This window comes from Pieris napi, chromosome 6 (assembly GCF_905475465.1).
Source record: "Pieris napi chromosome 6, ilPieNapi1.2, whole genome shotgun sequence".
NCBI lineage: Eukaryota > Metazoa > Arthropoda > Insecta > Lepidoptera > Pieridae > Pieris > Pieris napi.
Window position 1 is genome coordinate 8,793,199 of NC_062239.1, and position 25,765 is coordinate 8,818,963.

A 25,765-nucleotide genomic window follows, 5' to 3' on the forward strand; every position below is an offset into this window, starting at 1 on the left:
TTATCTATACCTGCTTGGTGTGTGGCTTGTAGGTAAAATAAGTGGCTCCATAATCCATATTTTAAGTTTTAACCTGGAAAAAATTTGGCGGTATCGTCACTCACAGAACAATGTCGAGCGACGAGCATGTCCACGGTCCACATAATAACTTAGCACAAATTATATTTGACAGTGACAGAGAGATTTTTCCATTCCTTAAACGTTTAAATCTATAAATCTATAAAACCCAAAAAAATATGGCTGCCACGACATAATATCACTTAAAAAAACATATATTACTTTTCACAATTGTGTTAATTTTTTATGTGTGCTTTCACAAGTTCGACAACGACATATTTTGTTGGAATGACAAACATAATTCAATTGTCAATGTCAAAAACCTGAAAAAATAACTGTAACAGAACTGTTCCTATTGCTTTAATACTATTATTTAGTATTTACTTACCCGAAAATTTTCAATAAATTGTAGAAACTGTACAAGCAAAGATTGAAAAGCGTTTTAGCCCATGTAATATAATGGCTTCTGGATCTAAGAATGATGTTGTAAATAGGCTGTCGAATGTGAAGATCGCCGATGCCGACGGCGACGGTGACGAAGAGCCACCACAAAATATGCTTCCCTCAAATCAGCAGGCACGTCAAAGTGGACACGACGAAGAGATGGCCCATTCTATTGATCCTATGCCTTCCTCTTCTGCTATTGAAAACCTACCAACACATAACACGGGTGGACGCTTGCACAACTGGCAAGCAACAAAAACAACTGTAAAAGAACGTTTATCATTCCTATTTAATAACGAAATCCTCTCTGACGTGCATTTTATAGTTGGGAAAGACGCCAATCAGCAGGTCATTCCAGCGCACAAGTTCGTACTTTCGGTTGGAAGCGCAGTTTTTGATGCCATGTTTAATGGTGTACTGGCTACAAAATCTGACGAGGTGGAGCTCCCAGATGTAGAGCCCGCGGCTTTCCTGCATCTGTTAAAGTTCCTGTACTCAGATGAAGTACGAATTGGACCAGAGAGTGTGATGACAACATTATATACAGCAAAAAAATATGCTGTTGCTGCTTTAGAGGAGCACTGTGTAGATTTTCTGAAGAGCAATTTAGGTACTGACAATGCTTTCTTGTTGCTCACACAAGCTAGGTTGTTTGATGAACCACAATTAGCTGCACTTTGTTTGGAAATGATTGATAAAAATACTGCAGATGCTTTGAATGCTGAAGGATTTACAGACATAGACCAAGACACTTTAAATGCAGTCTTAGAAAGGTATAATATTTTATGGTTATTACTGAGAAATGAAGTTCTAGAATTTAATATTGATTCACAGTATAGTAAACATTAAAAGTATTTGCTATTATTTATTTTATTGTAGCCATGAAATGTAAACAAATACTTCTGACCTTTAATAAAGTCCATGTCTAATCATAATTTAAATTCTTACAATATTTATAAATATATTATTTATTTTCAGAGACACTCTCAGAATTAGAGAAGCCAAAATCTTTTCAGCTGTCCTTCGTTGGTCAGAAGCAGAATGTATAAGACGCCAGCTTCCAGTGACCCCAACTAACCAAAGAACAGTTCTTGGCAGAGCTTTCCATGCTATACGGTTTCCCCTCATGTCAGTGGAAGAATTTGCTATGGGTCCTGCCCAAAGTGGTCTTTTAGATGATCGAGAGATTGTACAAGTTTTTCTTTATTTCACTGTAAATCCAAAACCTAATGTTGGATTTCTAGATACACCCCGCTGTTGTATGACTGGCAAAGAGTTAACAGTAAATAGGTTCTCACAAACAGAATCCAGATGGGGCTACAGTGGGACAACAGACCGTATCAGATTTACAGTGGATCAGAGGATTTTTGTTGTTGGTTTTGGGTTGTATGGATCATATTTTGGACCAAGTGAATATGAAGTGCACTTGCAAGTAAGTATCAAGTTAACGGCCTGTCCCAGCTTTGCAAAGCTGGACTTTTTTTTTAAATATATTTCTCAATAAATATAGCTTAATCATAAAAAAATATAAATCTTTCTTCTTTGTAATATTAGTATATATTAGTTTCAGGAGTTAGATCTATTAAGAGTTATGTATAAACATACATGTTTTAATTTTTTAAATAGTAATATTATATAAAAACATTTACTGGTGACAAGGATTCTTCAGACCTATTATGGGCACAAGCCTCTTACAAAAATAATACTTTATTTAAACTTGTGAAGAGGTAAATAAATAGTTTTATTATTATTTATAGATAATCCATCTGGCAACAAAGAAAGTGTGTGGATCAAACACAACTACATTTTGCTGTGATGGAACTGATGATACTTTTAGGGCAATGTTCAAAGAACCAGTTGAAATTCTTCCTAACACTTCTTACATTGCTAGTGCTAAATTAAAGGTAAGTGCTATTTTGATTAGATATATTTTTAAATGTTTCAGTCTATGAATAACAAAACTATAGAAACATGAGAAACTAATTTGACTACACTACTTCTTGGTCTTAAAATGAAGACATATAACTATTCTTATTAAATAAGAAAACAGCTTTTGTTAAATTAATGATGTTATTAAGGTTTTGGCCTTAGAATAATTGTATTTGTATTGTGACCATATATTCTTATTAATAGGCATTTGTAAAACGTTACGATGCGGGGCGGGGATTGAATTACGCGTTATTGTTAATATTATTTTCGACTTTCCAGTACTTTACACCACATAATATTAACTTTTAGGTATAAAGAGTAACTGGGTGGTCACGAAACGTTTTACTATTGGGTACAGAAAAACGTTACGGCGCTTTACATGGGGGAGGGGGGTCAATAATCTTCAAAAAATGCGTGACGTAATATTTGAACGCTCCCCAAATAGGTGTTCAGCCTTTTGTCTTAGACACACGCCTCCACTTTCTTCCTTTTGATCCTTATATAAAACTGCTTCTTTTTTAGGGCACTGACTCGTACTACGGATCAAAAGGTGTTCGTCGCGCAACAGTTGATTGCAACAATGGTGAAAAGGTGGTCTTTCAGTTTTCATATGCCGCTGGAAATAACAATGGTACATCGGTGGAAGATGGCCAGATTCCCGCCATAATTTTCTACATTTAACCCTCGTCGCCCGTGAGGCTTCTCTCGGACCTGATTCTATATGGAAAGCTCGCTAAAGTCGCCATTGTTGTGGGAACTGGCAACATTCATATGTAAGTGTAATTAATATGGTTTTAACGGACTGATCACTGACTAATAAATACTTCAAAAAGTAAAATTAATAAGTGACTTTGGAAAAGGTGAAATTAAACTGTTTAGTGTAGTTTAGTAAATAGCAACTTTCAAAATGATTGTAAATCAAAATTATGTAACAATATTTCATTAATAATTGTTTAATATGAGAGCAAAATGCTTAAGAAATATACAAGAAACTTTAATAATTGCACAGACTCTAGTAATAGTTGAATGGTGTTTTATGAGAAATTTGTTTCTTCTACAATCTTAAAATTTTAAAATACAAAATTAATATTTGAAAGCTTTAGCTTTTTTCATTTCAAGATAGAAAATTATTCATAGGAGTACAGTAATAAGAATATTTTCCTTGGTTGCAATAAAAGCGTTTACTATATATTCCGTATAGTAATTTAAACTTATTGTATATTGTATATCAAATATAAAATGTTTAGAAATCAAATTACTAATATTGCTAATTAAGTGCTTTAGTCTTAGCTATTTCTATGATAAACTAAAAGTATAGAAAATTAAATACATTGCGAGTGATGTTTAAATGAGTATACTCTCAGATTCAGAGATGAGACTTAGTGCTAAGTGCGACTCCCGTATCTCAAAAATGTATTGGATTTTGACATATGACTGAGTCTTATGCTAATAAAGTTACTACTTTTATAAGTAAACCAATGTTAGTAACAATTTATCAACTAAATAACCCAATTTGGCCAAAATATTTTCGAGTTTTGAAATAAGAACCGCTAAGTAGAATAATTAGTCACGCTGATTGATATATATAAGCAACAGGCAAATGAGTTCTAAAAACCTTAAGGCGAAATTGACTACTGATTGCTAAACTGAAAATAATTTTTTGTTTTATTACTGACGTAAGAAGTTGAGTCTTTATGATATTTATAATAAAAAATATATGAATAGCAGATCCAAATAGGACAATCTTTGCTGTATTAAAGTTTAAAATTTCCGTTTTCATATGTAGTTTTTAATTATCCAATCAGTTGGCTAAACATTCCTTCAGAATAAAGATCATACGGGAATTCAAGACAGTTATTTTCCGATGTCAAAGTCAGTGATATTACTGTGAAAGGAGATGTTTTGTAAACATATTACATTAAATAGATAATTGGAAATATAATTTTTTTACCTATTAAAACCTGCATTTAAATAGGTTACCTTGAATAATATGGAAAAAAGACATGATATATTTGCATATTCTATAATCTCCATGATTTTGATTAGTTTATAATTTATCATATTCAGACAAGTTAAATGCGTGGACACACTTATGCTCATATTTCAATAGAGTCGACAAAGAGTAATTTTATATATTTATTGTATATGTAATTAATAATTATATATGTGGACCTATATGTATATATAATTTAATAAATAAATTATTATGTAATTATTACACAATCTTGTTTCAAGAGTATATTAATCTGGGTGATTATTTTCATTTATTAGGCAAAGGTCCCTATTTGGATTATAAATCTGCTTTTAGATACTTAGATCTTCTTTATCTATAAGGAATATTTCTGGTAATATATATGATGAACAAATAAAATAAACAAAATTATCGCTGTATCAAACGCTTCTTCTGTCGTGAAGAACGTTACTTAAGATTAAGTTAGGGAGCGTTCAAGTATTACGTAACGTATTGGTAGTATTATTAACGTTGGGAGGGGGGGGGGGTCCTTTTGTAAAACGTTACGATGCGGGGCGGGGATTAAATTACGCGTTATTGTTAATATTTTTGTCGACTTACACCACATAATAGTAACTAAAGAGTCAATAGGTGGTCACACTTGGGTACTGAAAAACGTTACGACGAGTTACATGGGGGGGGGGGTCAATAATCTCCAAAAATTGCGTTACGTAATACTTGAACGCTCCCTTAGAGAAAACATCAAATTCACTTTTAAAATTTCTCGTTTCAATTGTGATTAGTAGATATTAGTTAATCAAAAATGTGACACATGTGGTGGTGGTGGAGATGGTTTTGAAGTATGTAATATATAAAACGCATGTCTACCGTAAGCTTTTAAAATAGAAAATAACAAAAGACGAAATGATGGCGCGTTTAATTTTACTGTGTTTTATCTATAGCATAGCATTAGACCAAATAAACGAAACGCGCGCCTTTTCGTCTTTTAACATTCTCACCTCCTGTACCCTTAGCACGAACTATATGTGAAATCAAATAGAAGTGTAATAGATTTTTGTATGGGAAACATAGGAAGCGCTCCGTGAAACGTTTCCAAAACGCAGTGTATGGATAATTATTAATTTAATACTTGTGGGCAAATGCATTACGCATATCCCCCTCGCCTCGATTGCTTCGAGCGGATGGTTGCGTGGGACTCGTGATCTGAGCATACTCATTAACACCCCAAAGCACCAACAATAATAGCTCTAGACGGGGCATAGTAACAGCGGAGCCGCGCCCAAAATGGAGCTTGACTTAGCTATGGTAAAGTTCGTGTTAAGGCGTCATGTATTTTTAATTAGTGATTGTTAAAATCATATTAACTACGTTATATAAATTATTGCTTTGTCAATCTCCAGTTGATATTGTTACAATATTCGATTTAAGAATATACTAAATTGTAGTGTTGTGTAGTGTCATTAACAAATAAGGGTAACTAAATTCCTATTACGGTCTTAGACCATCATCTAGGGGCACATTTGATTAAGTAATAGATCACACACATATCAATACAAGCGAAATACGAAATTGAACTTTTTCAAATCCGGCTAAATTTAAAATTGTTGTATTATAATGCTAACTCTAATGTACATAAATAAGGCTACAATTTGTTTTACAAGAAGTTAAATGTATTTTTCCTTTATAAACGTACTGAAGAATTTTCTAATAAATTATCCTATTTTGTCGTTTTGGAAATAATGCAGTTAACAAAACTATACTTAACAAGTCAATCGTTTATAAATAACAGCCGTTCTTAAAGTCGTTTTTCAATTATGATTACAGCAAAGATTTAATTAAACTCACTAAATCCAATCAGACATTAAAAGATCTCGTGCCTTTGTACTCGCAAGCCACCCCGGTATAAAATTTCTTAACACCATTCTTTAGGTAGAGGCCTTCACTTTGATTAGTGATTAGTTTAGATTAGTTTTTTATTATATAAAAAAAATTTGAAAAAGTCTGATTAGTGCAGGTGATTAGTTGGCTGCGTAGTAAAGTCATTAGAAGCTTGTTCTATTTTTTTGCGAGTAGTGACGTCGCATGCGCGCTCCCTTCCCCCTCACTCGCAGCGTGCCTGCCAAACTATTGACAACTGAATTTATTTAACAGAGCCACTAAACAATAATTGGTCACTACTTGCACTACACACCTGCACTAATCAATGTCAATTACTAATCACTTGCACTCGCACTAATCAAAGGGAATACAGGTCTTAGCTTTTATTATTCATCTGGCATTAATGACTCGAAGTCGAAACGTCAACTCCGGCACGTCAGAATATATTTTTTTTAACTTACGGGAGTCATACTTAACGTTGAGTTTCGAATGTCTTAAGTATGAAAAGAGATTTGTACATTAGAATTAGCATACTATTTATTCACATATTATATTGTAGCTCTTATTTTAGTCTCAAATACTACGAAGACGCTTAGATTCGTATTAGAATTATCTGTGATAGCAAATCATTTGTAAATTTATTTTTTTAGCTCAATTGTATTCAATGTTTCATACTCCAATTTTTCTATTGAATTATATGTAATACCTTAAACCAAAGGTTTCCTGTATACAATTTTGTCACTGTCCTTTATTTTATTAGTATGAAGATAAAAATACTACATTTGGGCTGTCTAGTCAAATTTATTTTCTAAAAGTAATCACAAGAAACTGTAACTGTATTTTAAGGAATATCAGATGTTTAATAGTAATTTCTTAGGTTCCATTTCAAAAATTATTATTTAGTTTATTAAGATTAGTGAAAAAAATTGTATGTCATTTGTTTCCCACCATAATTAAATTGTTGTATGTAATCAATAAGCGATGTTTGATAATACATTTTGTTTTCTATAAGCTATGCTATGAAACATGTTTCAGGGATGTTTGTCAAGTTTTTTGAAATGTACCTTCCCCATTTGTGTTGTTGGGTATACATTTATTTGGCAATGGATAGACGACAAAAAACCTGTGATACACTACCGGAATGTTTATGAACAGCTAAAACACATGACTACACTTGTATACAGACGTAATTGTGAAACTGATTTGTATGGTCGCTCGAGAAAAGAGAAACATGCTAAAAACACATACATATTATTAAAAAAGTCGTTATAAATTTATTTTATTTCTTACATAAGGAAAAGGATTTATATATTTTAAAAGGTTTAATTTGATCTGTGTTTTATAAGGCTCATCTTTACCCCAACAGTTTATTACGCATTAACTTCTATAAAAAACTCGTAAAATTTTGTCGTTTCTCAGTAGATGGCTTTAAAAATTACTGATAATATAGTAACCGTATATAATAACAGAAAACTAATTCTAAAGTGCCACAAAATCTAGCCCGGTGGTTAAGAGTATGTATTTTTGTCTATTTTGTAAACGTATCGCTGACTAGACTAAATAAACGTGAAAATTAAAACTGAAGTTTATTTTTAACATTCAAAGACCAGGGGGTTTTGTCTAGATGCCTTAACAATAGGACAAATCGTGTCGACAATTTTTCATACAAATTTACTTTTAGACTTTCTACATACACTATTAAGGCTTTTTGACTAAACCCCAAGGGCCGGTACTATGGAACTTCACCTACCGATCCTGACGCTTTCGTATGCAATGTTGGGATAGTTCTCTCAATATACGTGCGCTGTGGTAGTAACCTTGCCGTAGTAAATACACGTACCTACTATTTTATTAGTATGAGGTTGTCTGTGATTACCTGTGAGCAATGTCTGTGATAGATGGTGTAAGATATATATAGATGTCGACATAGTACATGATGCCCAGTTCGAATTGGTAAGATTTAATTATACAATTATTAAAAAACCGCGGTTTTAAGAATATTTATATAGTACTAGCAAACTCGGCTAACTCCGTTTCGCCACCAGATGGCTTCGTTTTATGTAACATTTCGTTTGGTGATCCCACTTTTCTGTTGAAATTTTTCCTGAATTTTCTTTGCTATAAACCTCACGGAGCCCGAGACCTTTCCAACGAATGCAAAACCGTGGAAATCGGTTCGTGCGTTCTGGAGTTATAGCGTCAGGAAGGAAAACCCGACTTATTTTTATATAGTAGATTATTTAGTTGATTTTCTAATTCGAACTCCATTTTCATAATCATGAAATAGCTATTGAATGTTACGTCTTCCAGGAGTTGTTCTCGACAAAATATTGTGTAATTATTTTCTGGTGTTTAAGAATTAGATCAACAAGTGTATCTCTTTCAATGATTAACACGATTGAAATCAAAATACGATAGTGAATATATTATTTTATCAAAAACTTAAAATGTTAAATTAACATGCCTCATCAATAAATCATAAGACATACTCCAGTCGAAGTTCAAACTTCAACATGATCCCATTTCATTTTGCCATTCCACGTGCCGTTTCTCCAAATTCTTTGCAACGGGCTTGGTTCGTTCGATAGCAGTCAAGATATCTGATAAACATAGCTTGTCCTTTCTGTTCGAAGCACCTGTAATTACAATAATAATGAAAAAATTATCTTTTTTAGAACTCTCTGATTTTAATCTCATTTAACATTTCCCGAGATTAGATTCTAGATTTATCTTCAACGTAATTTTATACTATTGCGAGAAATATAGACGCGCGATATTGTGCTAGGTGCACAATTTTTGTGAGTTTAAAGTAGCAATTTTATTTATAGGTGACAAATTTGACAAACATTAATATTCAAAACTTTCATATAGTAAAATTATTTAAATGTTAAGTCCAGAAAAATCCATTCAACGATCTCAGGTGTGATATGAGTTTCAACACTAACACCGTTCAAAACAAAATAAGGTAGTTACACATACAAAATTTCCTAAATAACTAGGCAAAGCACTTACTTCTCCCCATACTCGGTAGCATCTTCCTAACACTGGCCATCAATGCTTCCTTACATACCATCTTGATGTCACTTCCAGAATAGCCCTCGGTCTTTATAGCCAACTCATGAAAATCTACTTTCGGCACAAGCTCTATATTTTTTCCTAGATAACCCTGGAAGAGTTCAGCTCGTGTTTTGGCGTCCGGTAAGGGAATGCAGATGCGTTTTTCTAAACGTCGCAACATAGCTGTGTCGATTTCCCTAAAATTAATAAATACTATATCATAAAATATATGCGCTACCAAAATATTAGGTCCTTACATATGAAATAGGCGTTTTGTATGGGAGGAACAAAAAGTCGAATATTTTTAAATATAATATATTTAATTAGTCAAAGTATAAACCATTGTTTTCTATGCACTTTTGCCATTATGAGATGGTAGTTCATTGATACCTTTACTAAAAAAAACAGTCGGACGGGAATCAATAAAATCTGTGAAGGTGATTTGGACTGCCCCATCAGAGTTAAATTTTTTCCCTTGCAAGAAGTTGTCCAAATTTCGAAAAAAATGGTAATCTGTTGGAGCGAGGTCCGGGGAGTACGGAGGATGTCTTAGACATTCCAATTGAAGCTCCTCTAATTTGGTAGCCGTCTGTTGTGCAGTGTGTGGTCTAGCGTTGTCGTGAAGTAGCAGTGGCGTGGACCGATTGACCAGCCTAGGTGGTTTAGCCGCTAGCTTTTCCATCATGGTTTGCAATTGCTGACAATAGACATCAGCCGTAATAGTCTGGCCAGATTTGAGAAAACTGCAATGAACAATACCGGCTAGTCCACCAAACGCTTACAAGTAACTTTTTTGGGGTTTATTTTCGCTTGGGGTAGGATTTGGCTGGCTGGCCAGGATCCAACCATTGCGCTGAGCGCTTCCGATTATCGTAATGAATCCATTTTTCATCACAGGTAATGATTCGGTTTAAAATACCTTCATTGTTGTGCCGGTTCAGTAATGTAACGCAGCAGTCGACGCGCGTTTGCCGGTTTGCTTCAGTCAATTCGTGAGGTACCCATCTTTCAAGCTTTTTAATCTTCCCAATCAGCTTCAAGTGAATTTAAACAATTTTATCACTAACACCGCAGCCTGCAGCTAACTCGGACTTGGTTTGCGATGGATCCGCTTCCACAATAGCCTTCAATACTTCGTTATCAACTTGGGTCTCAGGCTGTCCACGGGGCTTGTTCTGCAGGTCGAAATTTCCAGAACGAAAACGTTGGAACCAAAAACGAACTGTGTTTTCTTTTGCAACATGACCGCCATACACATCATTCACCCTTCGAGTCGTTTCCGCAGCACTAGTGCCACGGCGGAACTCGTACTCGTAAATAATGCGATACTTTAAGTTTTCCATTTTGTAAAATGAGTGACGCAAACAGAAAAAAAGAAATGAATGACGGTCATCGAAGCACAGATACATGAGTAAATAGCTGTACAAATTTTGATTTGGAATTCTTAACCAAAGAGGAGATATTTGAGGTCAAAGTGGCCAAAACGTAAAACGCCAATTTCATATGTAAGGACCTAATATAATAATCAGTATTGTGATTTGGCTTAACGGTTCATGATGTAATTAACAATCGCGTTGCACACGAACGTTCAAATTGAAAGTTTCAATGAAACATTGAGAATATATTTAGTTTAACTTAAACCCAGCATCTTCGAGGTCATGCACTTAAACTAAATACCGAGCAATAATGGAAATGCTTTATTGAACACCTTCCCAAAAAGGGTGTATCTATAAAGTATGAACTCCCTGAGAATGTAGTCCTGACCTCTTCACCAAATTCTTTTAAAAACAAATAAGATAGTTTTTTCTTATCATAAATACTCGCGCATCAGAACTTTGCTGCTTGTGTGTTTACTAAATAATAAAAATAACCTGTTAATATTTGTACCTATTTCGTTTTGACCGTGTTCTTACTGGAGAGGGCTAGGGACGCCATTAAAAAATATTTTACCTTCCTACCACAACGTTAATCTTACCATGGCATATTAGAATTAGCAAGGAGGAACACAATGCCATCCCTCTGACTAATGCCATCCAGTTCTGTCAGCAGCTGACTCTTCAGCCTACGTGACGCCTCATGTTCTCCAGAAGTCGAGCGCTGAGACGCCAGGGTTTCCACTTCGTCTATGAAGACAATAGATGGTGAGTAGTACGACGCCATTTCGAAAAGCACCTGAGGTTATAAATCACCAAAGTGAAGAAAAGTATTTTTTACACGTAAATGCGTACATTTAACAACACGTAAAGTTAAAACGTAAATTAAAAGATTATGTAATACAATATAAAATTATGTAATAAAATTGTAAATATATATTGTATACAAAAATAATATATAAATTATGAATTTTATATTAATTAATCGTTGTTCTTACAAATGGCTATTAGGAATAGCCATTTAACCATAACTGTAACTACTATACTACACTGTCAATTAACAAAAAAAATAAAAAATAATTTCTTAGTATTTTCTTTTAAAACTATTACATTTTGATGAACGCGCCAATAAGTGTTTATCTTAAACTATTTGTTGCCAGGAGCCTTGACTGCGATAAAATTACCCTATTTTCTTTTTCCGGGTCAAATTTTTGCCAGAGAAGTATTTTATTGACAAAATTTTGAAACATTAATCAGAAAATTAATTCCAGTTGATGTTTATCGCCAATACCTTGACAATTTTCTCCGACTCGCCCCTCCACTTGTTAATAACGGTACTACAAGTGACATTGAAGAATGTGCAACCGCTTTCTGCTGCTACTGCTCTCGCCAGCATGGTCTTTCCGGTACCAGGAGGACCATGCAGTAGAACCCCTCGCCAAGGTTCCAACAGACCAGTAAATACTTCTGGGTATCTATAACAACCCGGAAAAATTATGGAAACTACCAAATTAGTAAAAGTAAATAAAAAAATCAGTAGCGCTAGAACCTTTCTTTTAGGTCTGGGCCTCAGATTTCTGTATCTGTTTCATGATCTTTTGTAAATCTAACCAGTGGGTGATCAGCCTCGTGTGCCTGACGCACGCCGTCGACTTTTTGGGTCTAAGGCAAGCCGGTTTCCTCACGATGTTTTCCTTTACCGTTCGAACAAATGGTAAATGCGCACATAGAAAGAAAGTCCATTGGTGCATAGCCGAGGATCGAACCTATGACCTCAGGGATGAGAGTCGCGGGCTGAAGCCACCAAGACTGCTCTTCGATCTTAGCACTAAAAGTAATGCGTTATTTAATAGGCCTATTAGGCTACGGGGGTAGACATGCGTCTGTAATAACAACGTTTCGATATCATAGATGCTAATGTACAGCATTATGATATGTTTAGATTAAAATTACAGAAACAGCTATATCTATTATAACCTTACCGTACAGGATAAACCACAGACTCCATGAGCAGATTCTTAGCGGTGTTCAAGCCTTTAACATCTTCCCAATAAACCTCCGAGGGAATTATGATGTCCTGGTACAAAATTTCCACGAGGTGCCTTTTATCTGAAGACAAACTTGACAAAAAGGCTTTTAAAGGCTTTCTTTCTATCGCTGGTATCTTTTGTTCAATATTTTCTGGGCTATCCTAAAATGTATTTATTCATAATTAAATAAAAAGATAACAGACATTGTTTTTCGATACATAACACGCAGTGCGGCACATAAATTAAAAGTAAAAAGATCTTCAACAAAAACTATATTAACAATTATTAATTTACCTATATATTGTATAAGTATATGTTGATTACTAAGGAGGTTATTAAGCGATTTTTGACTCTTATATACTTCTTTCGATTTGTAATATCGTAGATAAGGCCTATAAAATTGCAATTGAAGAATGAAGAATGTAACGCTTTACTCCATGTTACGCTTTACACTCTGAATGTGTGAAAACAGTACTTTCTTGCAGTAGACATTTAGAAAAAGTAGTTTTTCCTATTGGTTTTAGCATGCGACTCTCACCAGAAATCGTAGTAGAGCGCGAGAGAAATCTTAGGATCCATGCCCGGCTGTACACCAATGGACTTTGTGTCACTTAATGTGCGCACTCGTACAGTGAAGAAAAACGTCGTGAAGAAACCAGCATGAGCTACACCCAAAAGTCTACCGCGTATGTCAGGCACAGAAGGCTGATCACCTTCTTGTCTATTAAGAGAATTAATTAATCACTAAAGAGATATAGAAATGTGAGGCCCAAACTTAAAAGTTCCACTGGTGTTTTTTCAAGTCAATTGTGTGTAACTTAAAATTACTGAAATACATACAGAAAACATTTTACCTGTAAAAGCTTAGTTATGGTGAAACTAGAAGGTAAGTCTGGGTTTTGTGGTGCTGGTTCCGGCAAAGCAGCGACAGTCTCTGGTTTCACTCGTCTTGTCTGTGGTCTACGAATTGGTTCTTCCACCTTCCGACAGAACTGTGGCTGCTTGTTAAATCGAATAAGGTAATAACTGCAATAGTCCTAAGAAAAAGTAAAATATTTGATTTCATAGTTACGAATTATTTATAGTAGGTACGGGTAAACTTTAGTATCTATTAAATCAAAACATTTCCTCATACATGACAGTTCTGTTAATTAAATACATAACGACAGTAGACAGCTGGATATTATAAACAAAGGCTTAATTAAAAGCAATTTGTCCAATGAAACACATTTATTTTAAATGGCGTTAATAAAAGAGGTACAAAGTCCACATTAAATACGTTATGTATATTATTATTAGTTATTACCTCCGTAGCTTAGTAGGTGGCATGGCTAGTAGCAAAAATCATATATTCATAGACGCTGATGCTGTATATTAAAACTAATAAGTTTAGTATATTGAAGAATAACGCTCGACTACGTATTAAAATAAATTTGAATTGATATTGGCGTCCATGCGTCTCACTAACGATACGATAGTTATGGCAACACTCCAAATATCGAATTTTAAATATTTTTAATCCAACTCTTTATTTTCTGTATTCACTTTTCTACTAAGTACATATAACCTTCTTACTAATATTATAAACGCAAAGAAATGTGATCGACAGTGTTATACAGCCTTGCGATTGTGTAACTCACTTTTCGAACTCACACAGCGGTTTTCGCTTCTGATAAGGTGGGAGCTTGTAGTTTATTGTTTTTCAGAATGCCAAATCATAAAATGACTGCGTCACGACTGATTTGAGAGCGACCGCCGATGCGAAAACCGTTGTGTGAGTTCGAAAAGTGAGTTACAGAATAGCAAGGCTGATAACAAGTAACAAGGTGAATTAATAAAACGTTTAACAATACAAATGTTTAACATAAGTATCCAATAAATGATTATTTAAATTGTAAGATCTTAAAAATCTTCCTTTGCTATAGTTTTTTATACTTGTAGGATAAAACAAAGGAGCTTAAGGTTAAGAAAAAGCATGTAAAGATATCACCGGTCTTAAACATTATCGATGCAGAAGGTATCCAAGACATGAACAAAATATGAGATGTTGCGGTCACAGAGACCTTGACCGACCCCGTAGCCATGTTGCGACTAAAATTTAAGGAAACATACTCACCAACCGTTTTTATGTAAACAAAGCATCTTAAATTAGCGGCTTTTTCTTGGTAAATACAACCTTATACATTATAGCCTCATTAATGTGAAACCAAAGCTATATAAAAATGATAATAAGCTTTATAAAAATGTCAATAGTAACTTGCTGAATATGTCAGAACTAGATTTATATTTAATTAATGTTCCACAATACGTATCAAAAGCCAGCATAAATAATCAATAGCACCAATCAAACCACTTTTGTACGAAGTCCGATAGATTAGACAGGCCTCAATGCTAGTTATTTCCCAAATGTCAATTCAACGTTTAGTGAATTCCTTTCTCTCTCTCTCTTTCATCTGTCACAAATAACTATTTGCAAAATAAAGTTAATTTTTAAACTAAATAAGCGAAAACTATTTACAATATTGTTTGGTTTAAGCGACTACCACGCATATACATATTAATATTATAGCCTATACTTCTTCCCACCGTTATATGTAGATTAAAATATATACTACAAGCGATTAGTATATTAAACAAAGTATGATAGTACCGACTACAGCGCCATCTGCTGGGCTGATTTGTGAATCTAAACCATCGAGGGCGTCACCCAAACGCATACAAAAAAAACCATTTAAATCGATCCAGCCATTTAAGAAGAGTTCAGTGACATTAACACGTTCAGCAGAATTATAAATGGACTAGCGGATCCGACAGACGTTGTCCTGCATGATATTTCAAGCGATTAGGTATTAAACAAAGTATGAAAGTACCGACTGCAGCGCCATCTGCCGGGCTGATTTGTGAATCTAAACCATCCAAGGCTCCACCCAAACGCATACAAAAAATATCATTCAAATCGGTCCAGCCGTTTAAAAGGAGTTCAGTGACATACACACTAACAGAAGAATTATATATATAAAGATAAAGATATCATATACCTACCTACATATTAGCTCATATAGTTTCTTCTTGTCTCTAAAAGCTTTTTGATGTAGTGTGCTGATCTAGTTATAAATATAGTCTATTACATATTATACATTTTTTTAAATAAATTTATTGATTATTATTTTAAACGTATATGTATTTTATCAATATAATAACTCCGTTCGAAGCATATGTTTTATGATATTTGCAGCACGCATTCTGTCAATGTTATGTCAAACACCATAAGTGTTACGGACAACGAACAATATAGTTTATAAAGCCGACGACCGAAGCTGCCAGCCAGATGTTCTTCTAGGAAACGGTCGGCGGGACGCAGGTAGCGGAAAGGCCGGTCGGTCCCTTTGACCAGCGTGGTAGTTTTAGGTTTAGTTTAAGGCTATTATTTGTATAACGACCAGATAGATTTAAGCAGCCGTGCCGGACGGACGTTAGTCGTAAGCTTGCTTCGCTGTATTATAATTGTATCACCATCACTAACGTTCGGCCAATAAACATAACATTTATAACTCCACTCCACGAGTTTCATTTCGAGAATAGCGGCGGTGGTCAGATCGACATCGTACGCTTATAGTTTGGTCCTTCGAGAAGCCGGATAACCAGAAGAATAATACTCTACGCATCGACGCCGAGAAGGAAGATTTTACCTGCGATCCCAGGAAGATTTTCATCGGTAGTACTACCTGCGATCCCAGGAGTACGTGCAGAGGGTTGACTTCATCGCCTGTACAAAGTGACTCGTCACATCGACGTATTGCTGCTGTGGGTCACCGAAGGAAAGCATTATCCACCAGTTCATCGAAGCGAAGAATACAATCGACTTCAAAAATGAACACAAGAAGCCGACAAGCTAGAAGGGCAGAAGAAATCGATGAAGATGTATGGACAGAAAACGTGCCGTTAGAATCACCATCGAAAGTCCTAGAACGTGGACTAGCCGATATTACACACGACAGGGAGTCAGTTGAATCAATACGGAGGAATGAAGCCGTTGATTCAAAGTTGTTACCTGTGGGTTCAGCATCACAGACCTCTAGAAATACAATGAGGTCGAAAGCATCCCGTGTAAGGCAAGCTGAATACGAAGTCCAAAAACGCTTGGTCGCATTAGAAAAAGAACATTTAAGAAAAAAGTTCGAATTAAAGAAGCAGGAGATGGAACAAGAGATGGAGCTTGAAATGAAATTGTTAAAGAAGCAAATCGCTGTTGACTTAAGCAGAGCAGACGACGAAGAGAGTATCGTCGAATGCTTGCCAGAACAGCGGAACGGAAACAACTCCGCTGCTATGGCAGATAGATGGCTAAGAAGTCAAAGCGGCGTGAATAATCTATCTCAAGGTGATAGGGAAGAAGACACAGCGCTCCCAGAACGCGTGGAGCCATTGAAACACACTGTGTCGTGGGAAAAAGAACGGCCCATATCACCTATCGAAGAGGCCTCCGTGCCGAGAACGCGATCCCATGATCAAGGGATGGAACGGCTCATCGGAGCCTTTGAAAAAATAGCTACAAACAGACCCCCTGTACGACATGCTCAAGATCTGCCGCAGTTTAACGGGAATGTCTGCGACTGGCTTTACTTTAAAGTTGCTTATGAAGACTCCACGAAGCTCTACAAATACTCTAAAGCGGAAAACATGGCAAGATTACGCACATGTCTTACGGGAGCCGCTAAAGAAACAGTCGCCGTATTATTGAGTACTGCTTGCGATCCCGAGCTTATTATGAATGCACTAGATCAGTGTTATGGCCGACCGGAGATCATAATTGATAAAGCGCTGGAAGAAATAAAGCGATTACCCAGACCGGGATATACAGCGGTTGAATTTAACCAGTTTGCAATAAAAGTGCAAAACATCGCGTGGCTATTGAAAAGTGTAAACGATCGTAGCTACACGAGTAACGGTGCCTTAGTCCGAGAAATAGTGTCTAAACTTAACCTACACTATCAGGCTAGATGGACGGACTATGGTAAGGCTAATAGTAATGAGAAAGAACCAATTCTCATTACGCTCTCAAAATACCTCTTAGAAGAAGCGAACTTACAACTCACTTTCAACTATAGCCGTAAGATAGAAACAGCGACATCGCTAGGTACAAGTAAACCTAGATCAAAAACGAATGAGCGCGTTTACACAACACAGAAGAAACTCAGATGCCTATGCTGTAACGGCAACCATCATGCAACTCATTGTAAAGAGTTTTTGAAAATGAATCTTAATCAACGATGGGATAGATTGAGAGAAACGAAGGCATGTTTTTTGTGCCTAGAAGAATATCACCGACGATCACAGTGCAGGAAAAAGCGATGTGGTATTGATGGGTGTGAAAAAGCGCACCATATGTTGTTGCATTGGGTAGTACACAAGCCACAACAACAACCATTGTTGGTGCAACCATCAACATCTAACTCAGAGGCTGAAGTTGTTATGTCAACCTCTGTGACGGCAAAGGATGAATGTCAAGCCGTCTTACTGAAAGTTTGTCCCGTAACTGTGAGAGGCCGAAATGGAAAAATCGTAAAAACTCATGCCCTACTGGACGAAGGTTCGACTATTACAATTATCGCGGAAAAGTTAGCCCACGAATTAGGTGTGAGCGGGCCAAGCAAGCCGCTGAAAATTCAAGGAGTTAGTTCTCAAACGAAAGATTTTGAGAGCCAACACGTCAAAATTGACATCAGTCGCTACGACGGAGGGGCTAATTACACTTTGAAAGCGCGAACGATGCGTGATTTCAATATTGGTAGCCAAAGAATTAGCGCGGATAATTTGCGCTACAAACACTTGGTTAAGTTACCACTCCAACAAATGATCGGCGAAGCAAAACCACAATTATTAATTGGAGCAGACAATTGGCATCTCATCGTTTCCCGAAAAGTATACAGTGGGAAGAAAAATGAACCGGCTGCATCTTTAACACGATTAGGCTGGATTTTACATGGTACAGCACCTATACGAAGTTTAATGGAAGACAACGAACGTGTTTTGCACTGCATAAAAAAGGCGGCAGAAAGCGACGTTTACAAAGAAACAATAGATGAGCGTCTAGAGGCGATATTAAAACAAAGTTTTGCAATAGATGCCTTGGGTATAAATAATAAAAAAAGGTTAACAAGTGCCGACGCACGTGCAGTTCAATTGTTCAATACAACAATAGAGAAACGGGAAAGGCGTTACTACCTGGGATTGCCGTGGAAGACTGATAACACGAAATTCCCAGAAAGCTATAATATGGCATTTAAGCGGCTTAAAAGCATTGAACGGAAAATGGATCAGTCGTACGAGTTTAAACAGTCATATACAAAACAAATAAATAATCTGTTGGAGAAGAATTACGCCCGCCCTGTTGAAGGAACCAGAATATTGACATCAAAAGAGTGGTACTTACCTCATTTTGCTGTAACCAACCCTAATAAACCGGGTAAAGTTCGTCTAGTATTTGATGCAGCGGCAAGATCAAATGAAGTATGCTTGAACGATGAGCTGCTAGATGGGCCAGACTTATTGCAATCATTGCCTGGTATATTATTTATGTTTCGCGAGAGAAAATACGCGACAACAGCCGACATTAGAGAAATGTTCCTGCAAATTAAAGTGAATGAAGACGATCAAGTTGCTCAAAAGTTTCTATGGCGGGGTGAAAATCGAGATAAGCCCCCAAAAGAATACGTTATGACTTCATTGATATTTGGCGCTAAGAGCTCGCCATTTCTAGCACACAGCGTAAGGGATTACAACGCTTCGTGCTACCGTACTACACATCCGAACGCTTATAATGCTATAACAAAAAATCATTATATGGATGACTACGTAGATAGCTTTGATACCGAAGACGAAGCCATAAAAACAATTCAAGAAGTGATTGAAGTTCATAGCTATGCTGGGTTTACATTGGCTGGATGGAATTCAAACTCACAAAGGATAGTGGAAGCTACGCCTCCTGAGCTTCGCTCTACAAGCCCCAAAGAGTTGGGAACCACACCCTTGTATTATGAGAAGACATTAGGAATAATTTGGGAGGCCGCAGAAGACGTACTTTCCTTTAACACAAGCCTCCACAGAGTTCCTCAAGAAGTGAAGCAGGGAATTAGGCAGCCGACTAAAAGAGAAGCTTTAGGAGCCGTTATGTCAGTTTTTGATCCGTTAGGGTTAATAAGTTATTATACCGTAACGGCGAAAATAATTCTACAACAGTTATGGAGATTGAAGACAGGATGGGATGAAGAAATTCCTACTGACCAGGAAGGAGGTTCGGAGGTTAAACAATGGTTGTGTCAGTTAGAAAATGTAAAAACACTGAAGATACCTAGATGGTATAATTACACGAGGGGAGCTGAGCTACAATTGCATGTATTCTGTGACGCATCTGTTATCGGAGCGAGATTATCTGTGGCGAATAGAGAACACAGAATTGAACCAATCAAGATCGTGCTATGGACGGATTCAACAACGGTATTACAATGGATCAGAAATGAGAAAACGAGGCATCCACCATTCGTTGCACATAAATTAACTGAAATAACCAAAACGACGGATGCTAGGCAATGGCATCGGGTTTCAACTAGGGTTAGAGCCACAGCTTACGTACAACTATTTATACGCAAGCTTAAAGATCATAGTTGCCGATTAAGCGTAAGCAATCGGTTACTGCGTGTACGTGTGCGTTTAAGAATATCGATAACAGAGGTGACAAGGAGTCACATTCTTTTAGATGGGTGTCATACGCTTAGAAAAGGAGGCTGTAATAAAAAGCCATGGGGCGCGATTTTTACGTCCCTAAGTACTAGAGATGTACATAATATTGAGATAGTTGCGTTGAAGCACATTACCAAAAGAACGTGGAAGACGGCGCAAGCATTAGCAGATGAATTTTCGTTGTCCTACCTACGGAAAGCTTCACTTCATAGGAAGGTTTCGCTGAGGGGAGACTGTTACGGACAACGAACAATATAGTTTATAAAGCCGACGACCGAAGCTGCCAGCCAGATGTTCTTCTAGGAAACGGTCGGCGGGACGCAGGTAGCGGAAAGGCCGGTCGGTCCCTTTGACCAGCGTGGTAGTTTTAGGTTTAGTTTAAGGCTATTATTTGTATAACGACCAGATAGATTTAAGCAGCCGTGCCGGACGGACGTTAGTCGTAAGCTTGCTTCGCTGTATTATAATTGTATCACCATCACTAACGTTCGGCCAATAAACATAACATTTATAACTCCACTCCACGAGTTTCATTTCGAGAATAGCGGCGGTGGCCAGATTGACACCGTACGCTTATAATAAGGTTACATGAAAAACGTTTGAATTGTATGGTTAAGTCTTCTGAAATTCTCTAATATTCCGCGCAATTTTCTTAATTTTTTCATAAGAACCTTCTGACAAACACAACAAAAAAGAATTAGCAAAATCGGTCCAGCCGTTCACGCGTGATGCCGTGACCAAGGGAAATAAGGATTCATTTTTATATAGATACAGATCTTTAAAATTACCATACCGGCTAAATCATAATAGTAATTGCATGACAATTACCCCACACGATGGGACCTGTTCACGTGTATACTAAACTTAACCCAATTTAGGTATACAGTATACACACAAAAATGTTATTTTAACGATCTACAACTATAATACAAATTTTGTCAGTCGGTTGGTGTATATTTCGCCTGGTGCACCATTAAAACAGTTGAGACATTTTGGACACGCGAGTCTTGGCTCGCAGAAAGGTGGGTACAGACTGGTGAAACGTAACATGCAATGTGTCATGCAATGAAAGAATTTACCGTACACATTGCTGCAATGTATCATGAAAGGTAACACACATTGTATCAATTTGTCATAGTTTGGACGTCTTGTGCGCGCGAAATGTGCATTTCACGCGCACGCTACGAGCATTACAAGCCGCGCGCGGAGCGATCCGTGATTTGTCGGTTTTTCCAACGAACACAAAGGGGCGCGCAGTGTGCGCGGTGCGCCAACGTGGACGGTCGTTTTGAAATCAACACGTGCACGCAACGAACATGGAGGACGACACTGCGTGGAGTGAGGAAAAGGCATTTTGCTTGATAGATGCGTACAGAGTTCGTGAAATTTTGTGGAACCCGCAAAATGAAAACTATTTTAAGAAAAATCTTAAGGTCTTCGGCGTGTTTTCATGAGTTGATGTATTATTAATAATGAAGTACTGATAATCGTCATAGCAAGAACATGGTCTTCGGTTTCCATGCTTCGTGTGATCTACCGGTTTAAAAACGTGTATCGAAGGGCCGTGTTCGCGGCAGAATGGCGGATCAAGACGAACGCGGGAGGTTCGTAGTGAATGCGCGTTAAGAGCGCGCTATGCGTCCACGCTTGCAGCGAACATGCAATGAAAGGCAGAATAATACATTTCATGTTACGTTTCACCAGTCTGTACCCACCATTATTATGTCTTCCAAATTCGTATAAATTGCGTAGTTATTAATTTCATTCTTAAATTTAAATTTTAAAATGGACATTATTTTTTATTAGCGTTAATAAATTTAATATTCTATTACTATGGATTAAAAATATTACAATTATAAAGGTTTCTCTTTCGTCGATGTCTTTCGGGCCACCCGTGTCAAGAGAAAATAAAGCAAAAGCGGAAAGTGCAAAACAGAACAATAAATATATAATATGTGTATTCAATAAATCTGTAGATTCAAAGCCGTAACGATTAGTCGGTATTTTTAAAATAACGTTTCTATAACGATAAATATCAATTAATAAGCTTATATTTATCGCTGTCGACCTATTTTAGCGTTGAATTAGAGCTATAAACTACACGAGCCAATGGCGCGAAGTTTCCAATCCATAAATTTTAACACCGAGAACTGCGGAATTAATCAAATCTAAATGAGCTCATTCTAAGACACTAATGTCTTGTTTTAGTCACTTCGTTTTTATATAATATAATAAAACCGCCTTCGTAGATTAGTTGGTAACGCACACTGCGTATTACCCGAAGATACTGGGTTCGGTTACCTACGAAACAATATTTGTTTCTGATTAAATACATATGTTACAATTACTCAATTAGATAAGGTAGTATCCTCAAAAAATATTAAACCTTTAAATGACTATAGACTATATTTAATATATACTGCTCTTTCTGAACTTAGTGTGTACTTTAAAAAAAATTAAACAGATACAGAAATCTTAATAAGTACATATATATGTATAAATTTTAACAGTTGTTTTTCTCTATGGACTCCTAAACTACCGAACCGATATCAATCAAATTTGCACACCGTGTGTAGTTGGATCAAACTTAAAAGATAGGATAGCTTACATCTCAATTTATATCCGCAATATTATTTTATTGCAAAATATTTGTTTATTATTTTATAGTCACAATTCTTACAGATGGCGCTGTGTTAAAAGTACTTACCAACGTTTCACATAAGCTACAATTTGATGGAATAACCACCAAAAAGCATGGTGGTCCCCAATGACTGGTGTTTTATTTATTTTATTTTTTTATTTCTCCTACCGTTTCCCTTGAATAGGTTACTACTATGTAATATAACTAAAACCTTAGCCACAGCAATGCTTGGCCGGTCTGCTAGTATACTATAAAAATAATCTTTACGTTTTGATCTATACGTATTTGCGTCTTTTGCAATATTTGTATTGTATATTTTGCTAGCATTGACCATTGGAGATCGGCCAAGGACGCAAGAAATTGTGCGCAAGTGTGTGTACAGACACTTGCAGTTTGTCTTACCTTCGTCAATATATTATTTGTATACAACTTAAACTATAGATTTAGGTACTTTAAATGCGTCTAGGCACACGAAAGTAGTATGAAATTGTAATATTTGATTTAACCAGTTTTCATAGTGGGTCAAACCGATAATTGTTCAGCGTTTAGTGACAGCTATTGTAAGCTTGGAAAGCGCTTTTTGAGGTGACATTTATTAATGGACCGTGAGACAAAGGGTTGCCGTAAACACTTCACTGACGACAGTTTAAAGGGTTTTTGTTTTAAACTGTTTTTCGTCTTTCACATTTCGAGCGAAGTACACTTGGTATGCAAAATGAATAATAATTGGTATTTCGAATTAATCATTCGGATACTAGCTTTTTGTATGTATTTATAGTGGACGAAAGCTAAATGTAATAGGTAAATATAGCAAATAACTCAACTGACAAAGTTAGTCAGCTGGGTTGGTAATTTAGTTGCATTGTCTCATATTTTATGTTTGCCTGTGTTTGTAATTTTATTTTAATTATTAAAATTGTTGTTTTGTTCAGTGTGTGTGTTGTTGGTGTTGCTGGTGATAGCAACTTAGCAACAAGTTGGACTCATTCTTGATTTAATTTAGTGTGTTTGTATTTAGTTTTTGTAAATATGTGTGTGCTTTAATCAAATAAATGTTTTTTTCTTTTCATTTTCTTTCTATCTAACACTTCAGTGCATATACCAAGACAAAGCAAATAGATGCATGATATAGCATGGATGCCATTATTACTAGCGATGTCCCAAGCAACCCTGATTGAGTTTTCTTTCGAATTAATGTAGGAAAAATAATTAATAATTGTAAAACTCATTATTTAAATTGTATCTTATTAATTACTGATACGACCGCAGAAGACAAGACAGTCTTAACAGGTAGCGATCGATATATTAGTGGACGGATACTAGATACATATTTTTAGATTATTTAACAAAATCTTTGTCCAACTTGCGTACTACCTACCTGTAGTATGATGTCGAGATCAATATTATCGCAGAGCTCATACTCATTGGTGAGGCTGCCTTCAGTGACGAGGGCATCTGCGGTGTTCATCAGACCCTCTTGCTTAAGAAATCCGAGAACGAGATATTTGAGTATTCGCTTTCTTGCCCGGAAAACAGCCTCTTTCTACAAATATAAGCATATTTATTTGACAAAATAGTTTATTTTGTCTCGTGTTTTCAATGCTGCTACTTTTTTAGAAAAATTATTTAGTAAACAATGACGTTTCTATTTCGGCAAAAAGCTAGTATACCTGCCCTGCGATTCTGTAACTCACTTTTCGAACTCACACAGCGGTTTTCGCATTGGCGGTCGCTCTCAAATCAGTCGTGAAGCAGCCATTTTATGATTTGGCATTCTGAAAAGGTCCCACCTTTTCAGAATGCTTGTAGTTTATTGTTTATTAGAATGCCAAATCATAAAATGGCTGCTTCACGACTGATTTGAGAGCGACCGCCAATGCGAAAACCGCTGTGTGAGTTCGAAAAGTGAGTTACAGAATCGCAGGGCTGTTTATTAAAATTGCTTTGGGTATAAGATTAAATTATTTTTGTCACAAAATAACTTGCAAATCATTTTAGAAGATCACAAAACTGTGACGCCTTTCAACGAGAACACGTATAAATTGTCTTTATCTGGTAGTTATAAAACCTTTTAATAAATTACCGTTTCAAGTTTCCGCATCTGGCTCAACGGACGATTAATTCCAGACATTTTAAACGTTTTATTTCTCACTTTAGTACAAAAAGTATAAAAATCTACAACGATCACACGAAATTGCGTATTTTGATTATAGGTTGACACCAGTTGACACGATTAGTTGCCAAGGGTTGTTTTTAGTTGCTAGGATACGAAACGAGAAAGTTTTGTCATTTGTCGGCCGTAGGTCCTGGCTTCAAATAATGCACAGATCAATCTTACTGAAAACTACGATTTCCTAGAAAAGCGGTGCCGTTATATAGCGGCCGTAATGTAACGTTGGGTGACGTCACCCATACGTTGTCTATACAGGGTGGCCAAAAAGTCGTGGATCAAACGCAAATAGGGGATAGATGAGGTCATCAGCGGCAAAAAATTGTTATGCGAGAGGTCTCTAAGGTCAACCCCTGCAGAGTTATGATTTATTTTGCGTTTTATAAGAAAATTGACTTTTTTTTACTAATTCTTCTTAAAATTCGAAAATATCTACATCCTGTATCTTTTTCATAATATCCACTAGATTGGTAC

General features: G+C 36.2%; 2 protein-coding genes across 2 annotated transcripts; one reads left to right on the forward strand and one right to left on the reverse strand.

Annotated features, from left to right (window-relative positions):
• Window positions 1–392: 392 nt before the first annotated feature.
• LOC125050641 (BTB/POZ domain-containing protein 2-like) lies at window positions 393–3,990 on the forward strand. Its single transcript, XM_047650611.1, has 4 exons — window positions 393–1,274; window positions 1,480–1,933; window positions 2,259–2,405; window positions 2,953–3,990. Exons 1-4 carry the CDS (start codon window positions 517–519, stop codon window positions 3,109–3,111), a joined length of 1,518 nt encoding a protein of 505 aa, XP_047506567.1. The 5' UTR covers window positions 393–516; the 3' UTR covers window positions 3,112–3,990.
• Window positions 3,991–8,697: 4,707 nt separating this feature from the next.
• LOC125050642 (katanin p60 ATPase-containing subunit A-like 2) lies at window positions 8,698–25,334 on the reverse strand. Its single transcript, XM_047650612.1, has 8 exons — window positions 25,205–25,334; window positions 24,500–24,664; window positions 13,595–13,777; window positions 12,693–12,901; window positions 12,002–12,185; window positions 11,313–11,509; window positions 9,293–9,534; window positions 8,698–8,916 (listed from the first exon to the last, which is right to left on the reverse strand). Exons 1-8 carry the CDS (start codon window positions 25,250–25,252, stop codon window positions 8,789–8,791), a joined length of 1,356 nt encoding a protein of 451 aa, XP_047506568.1. The 5' UTR covers window positions 25,253–25,334; the 3' UTR covers window positions 8,698–8,788.
• Window positions 25,335–25,765: the final 431 nt, after the last annotated feature.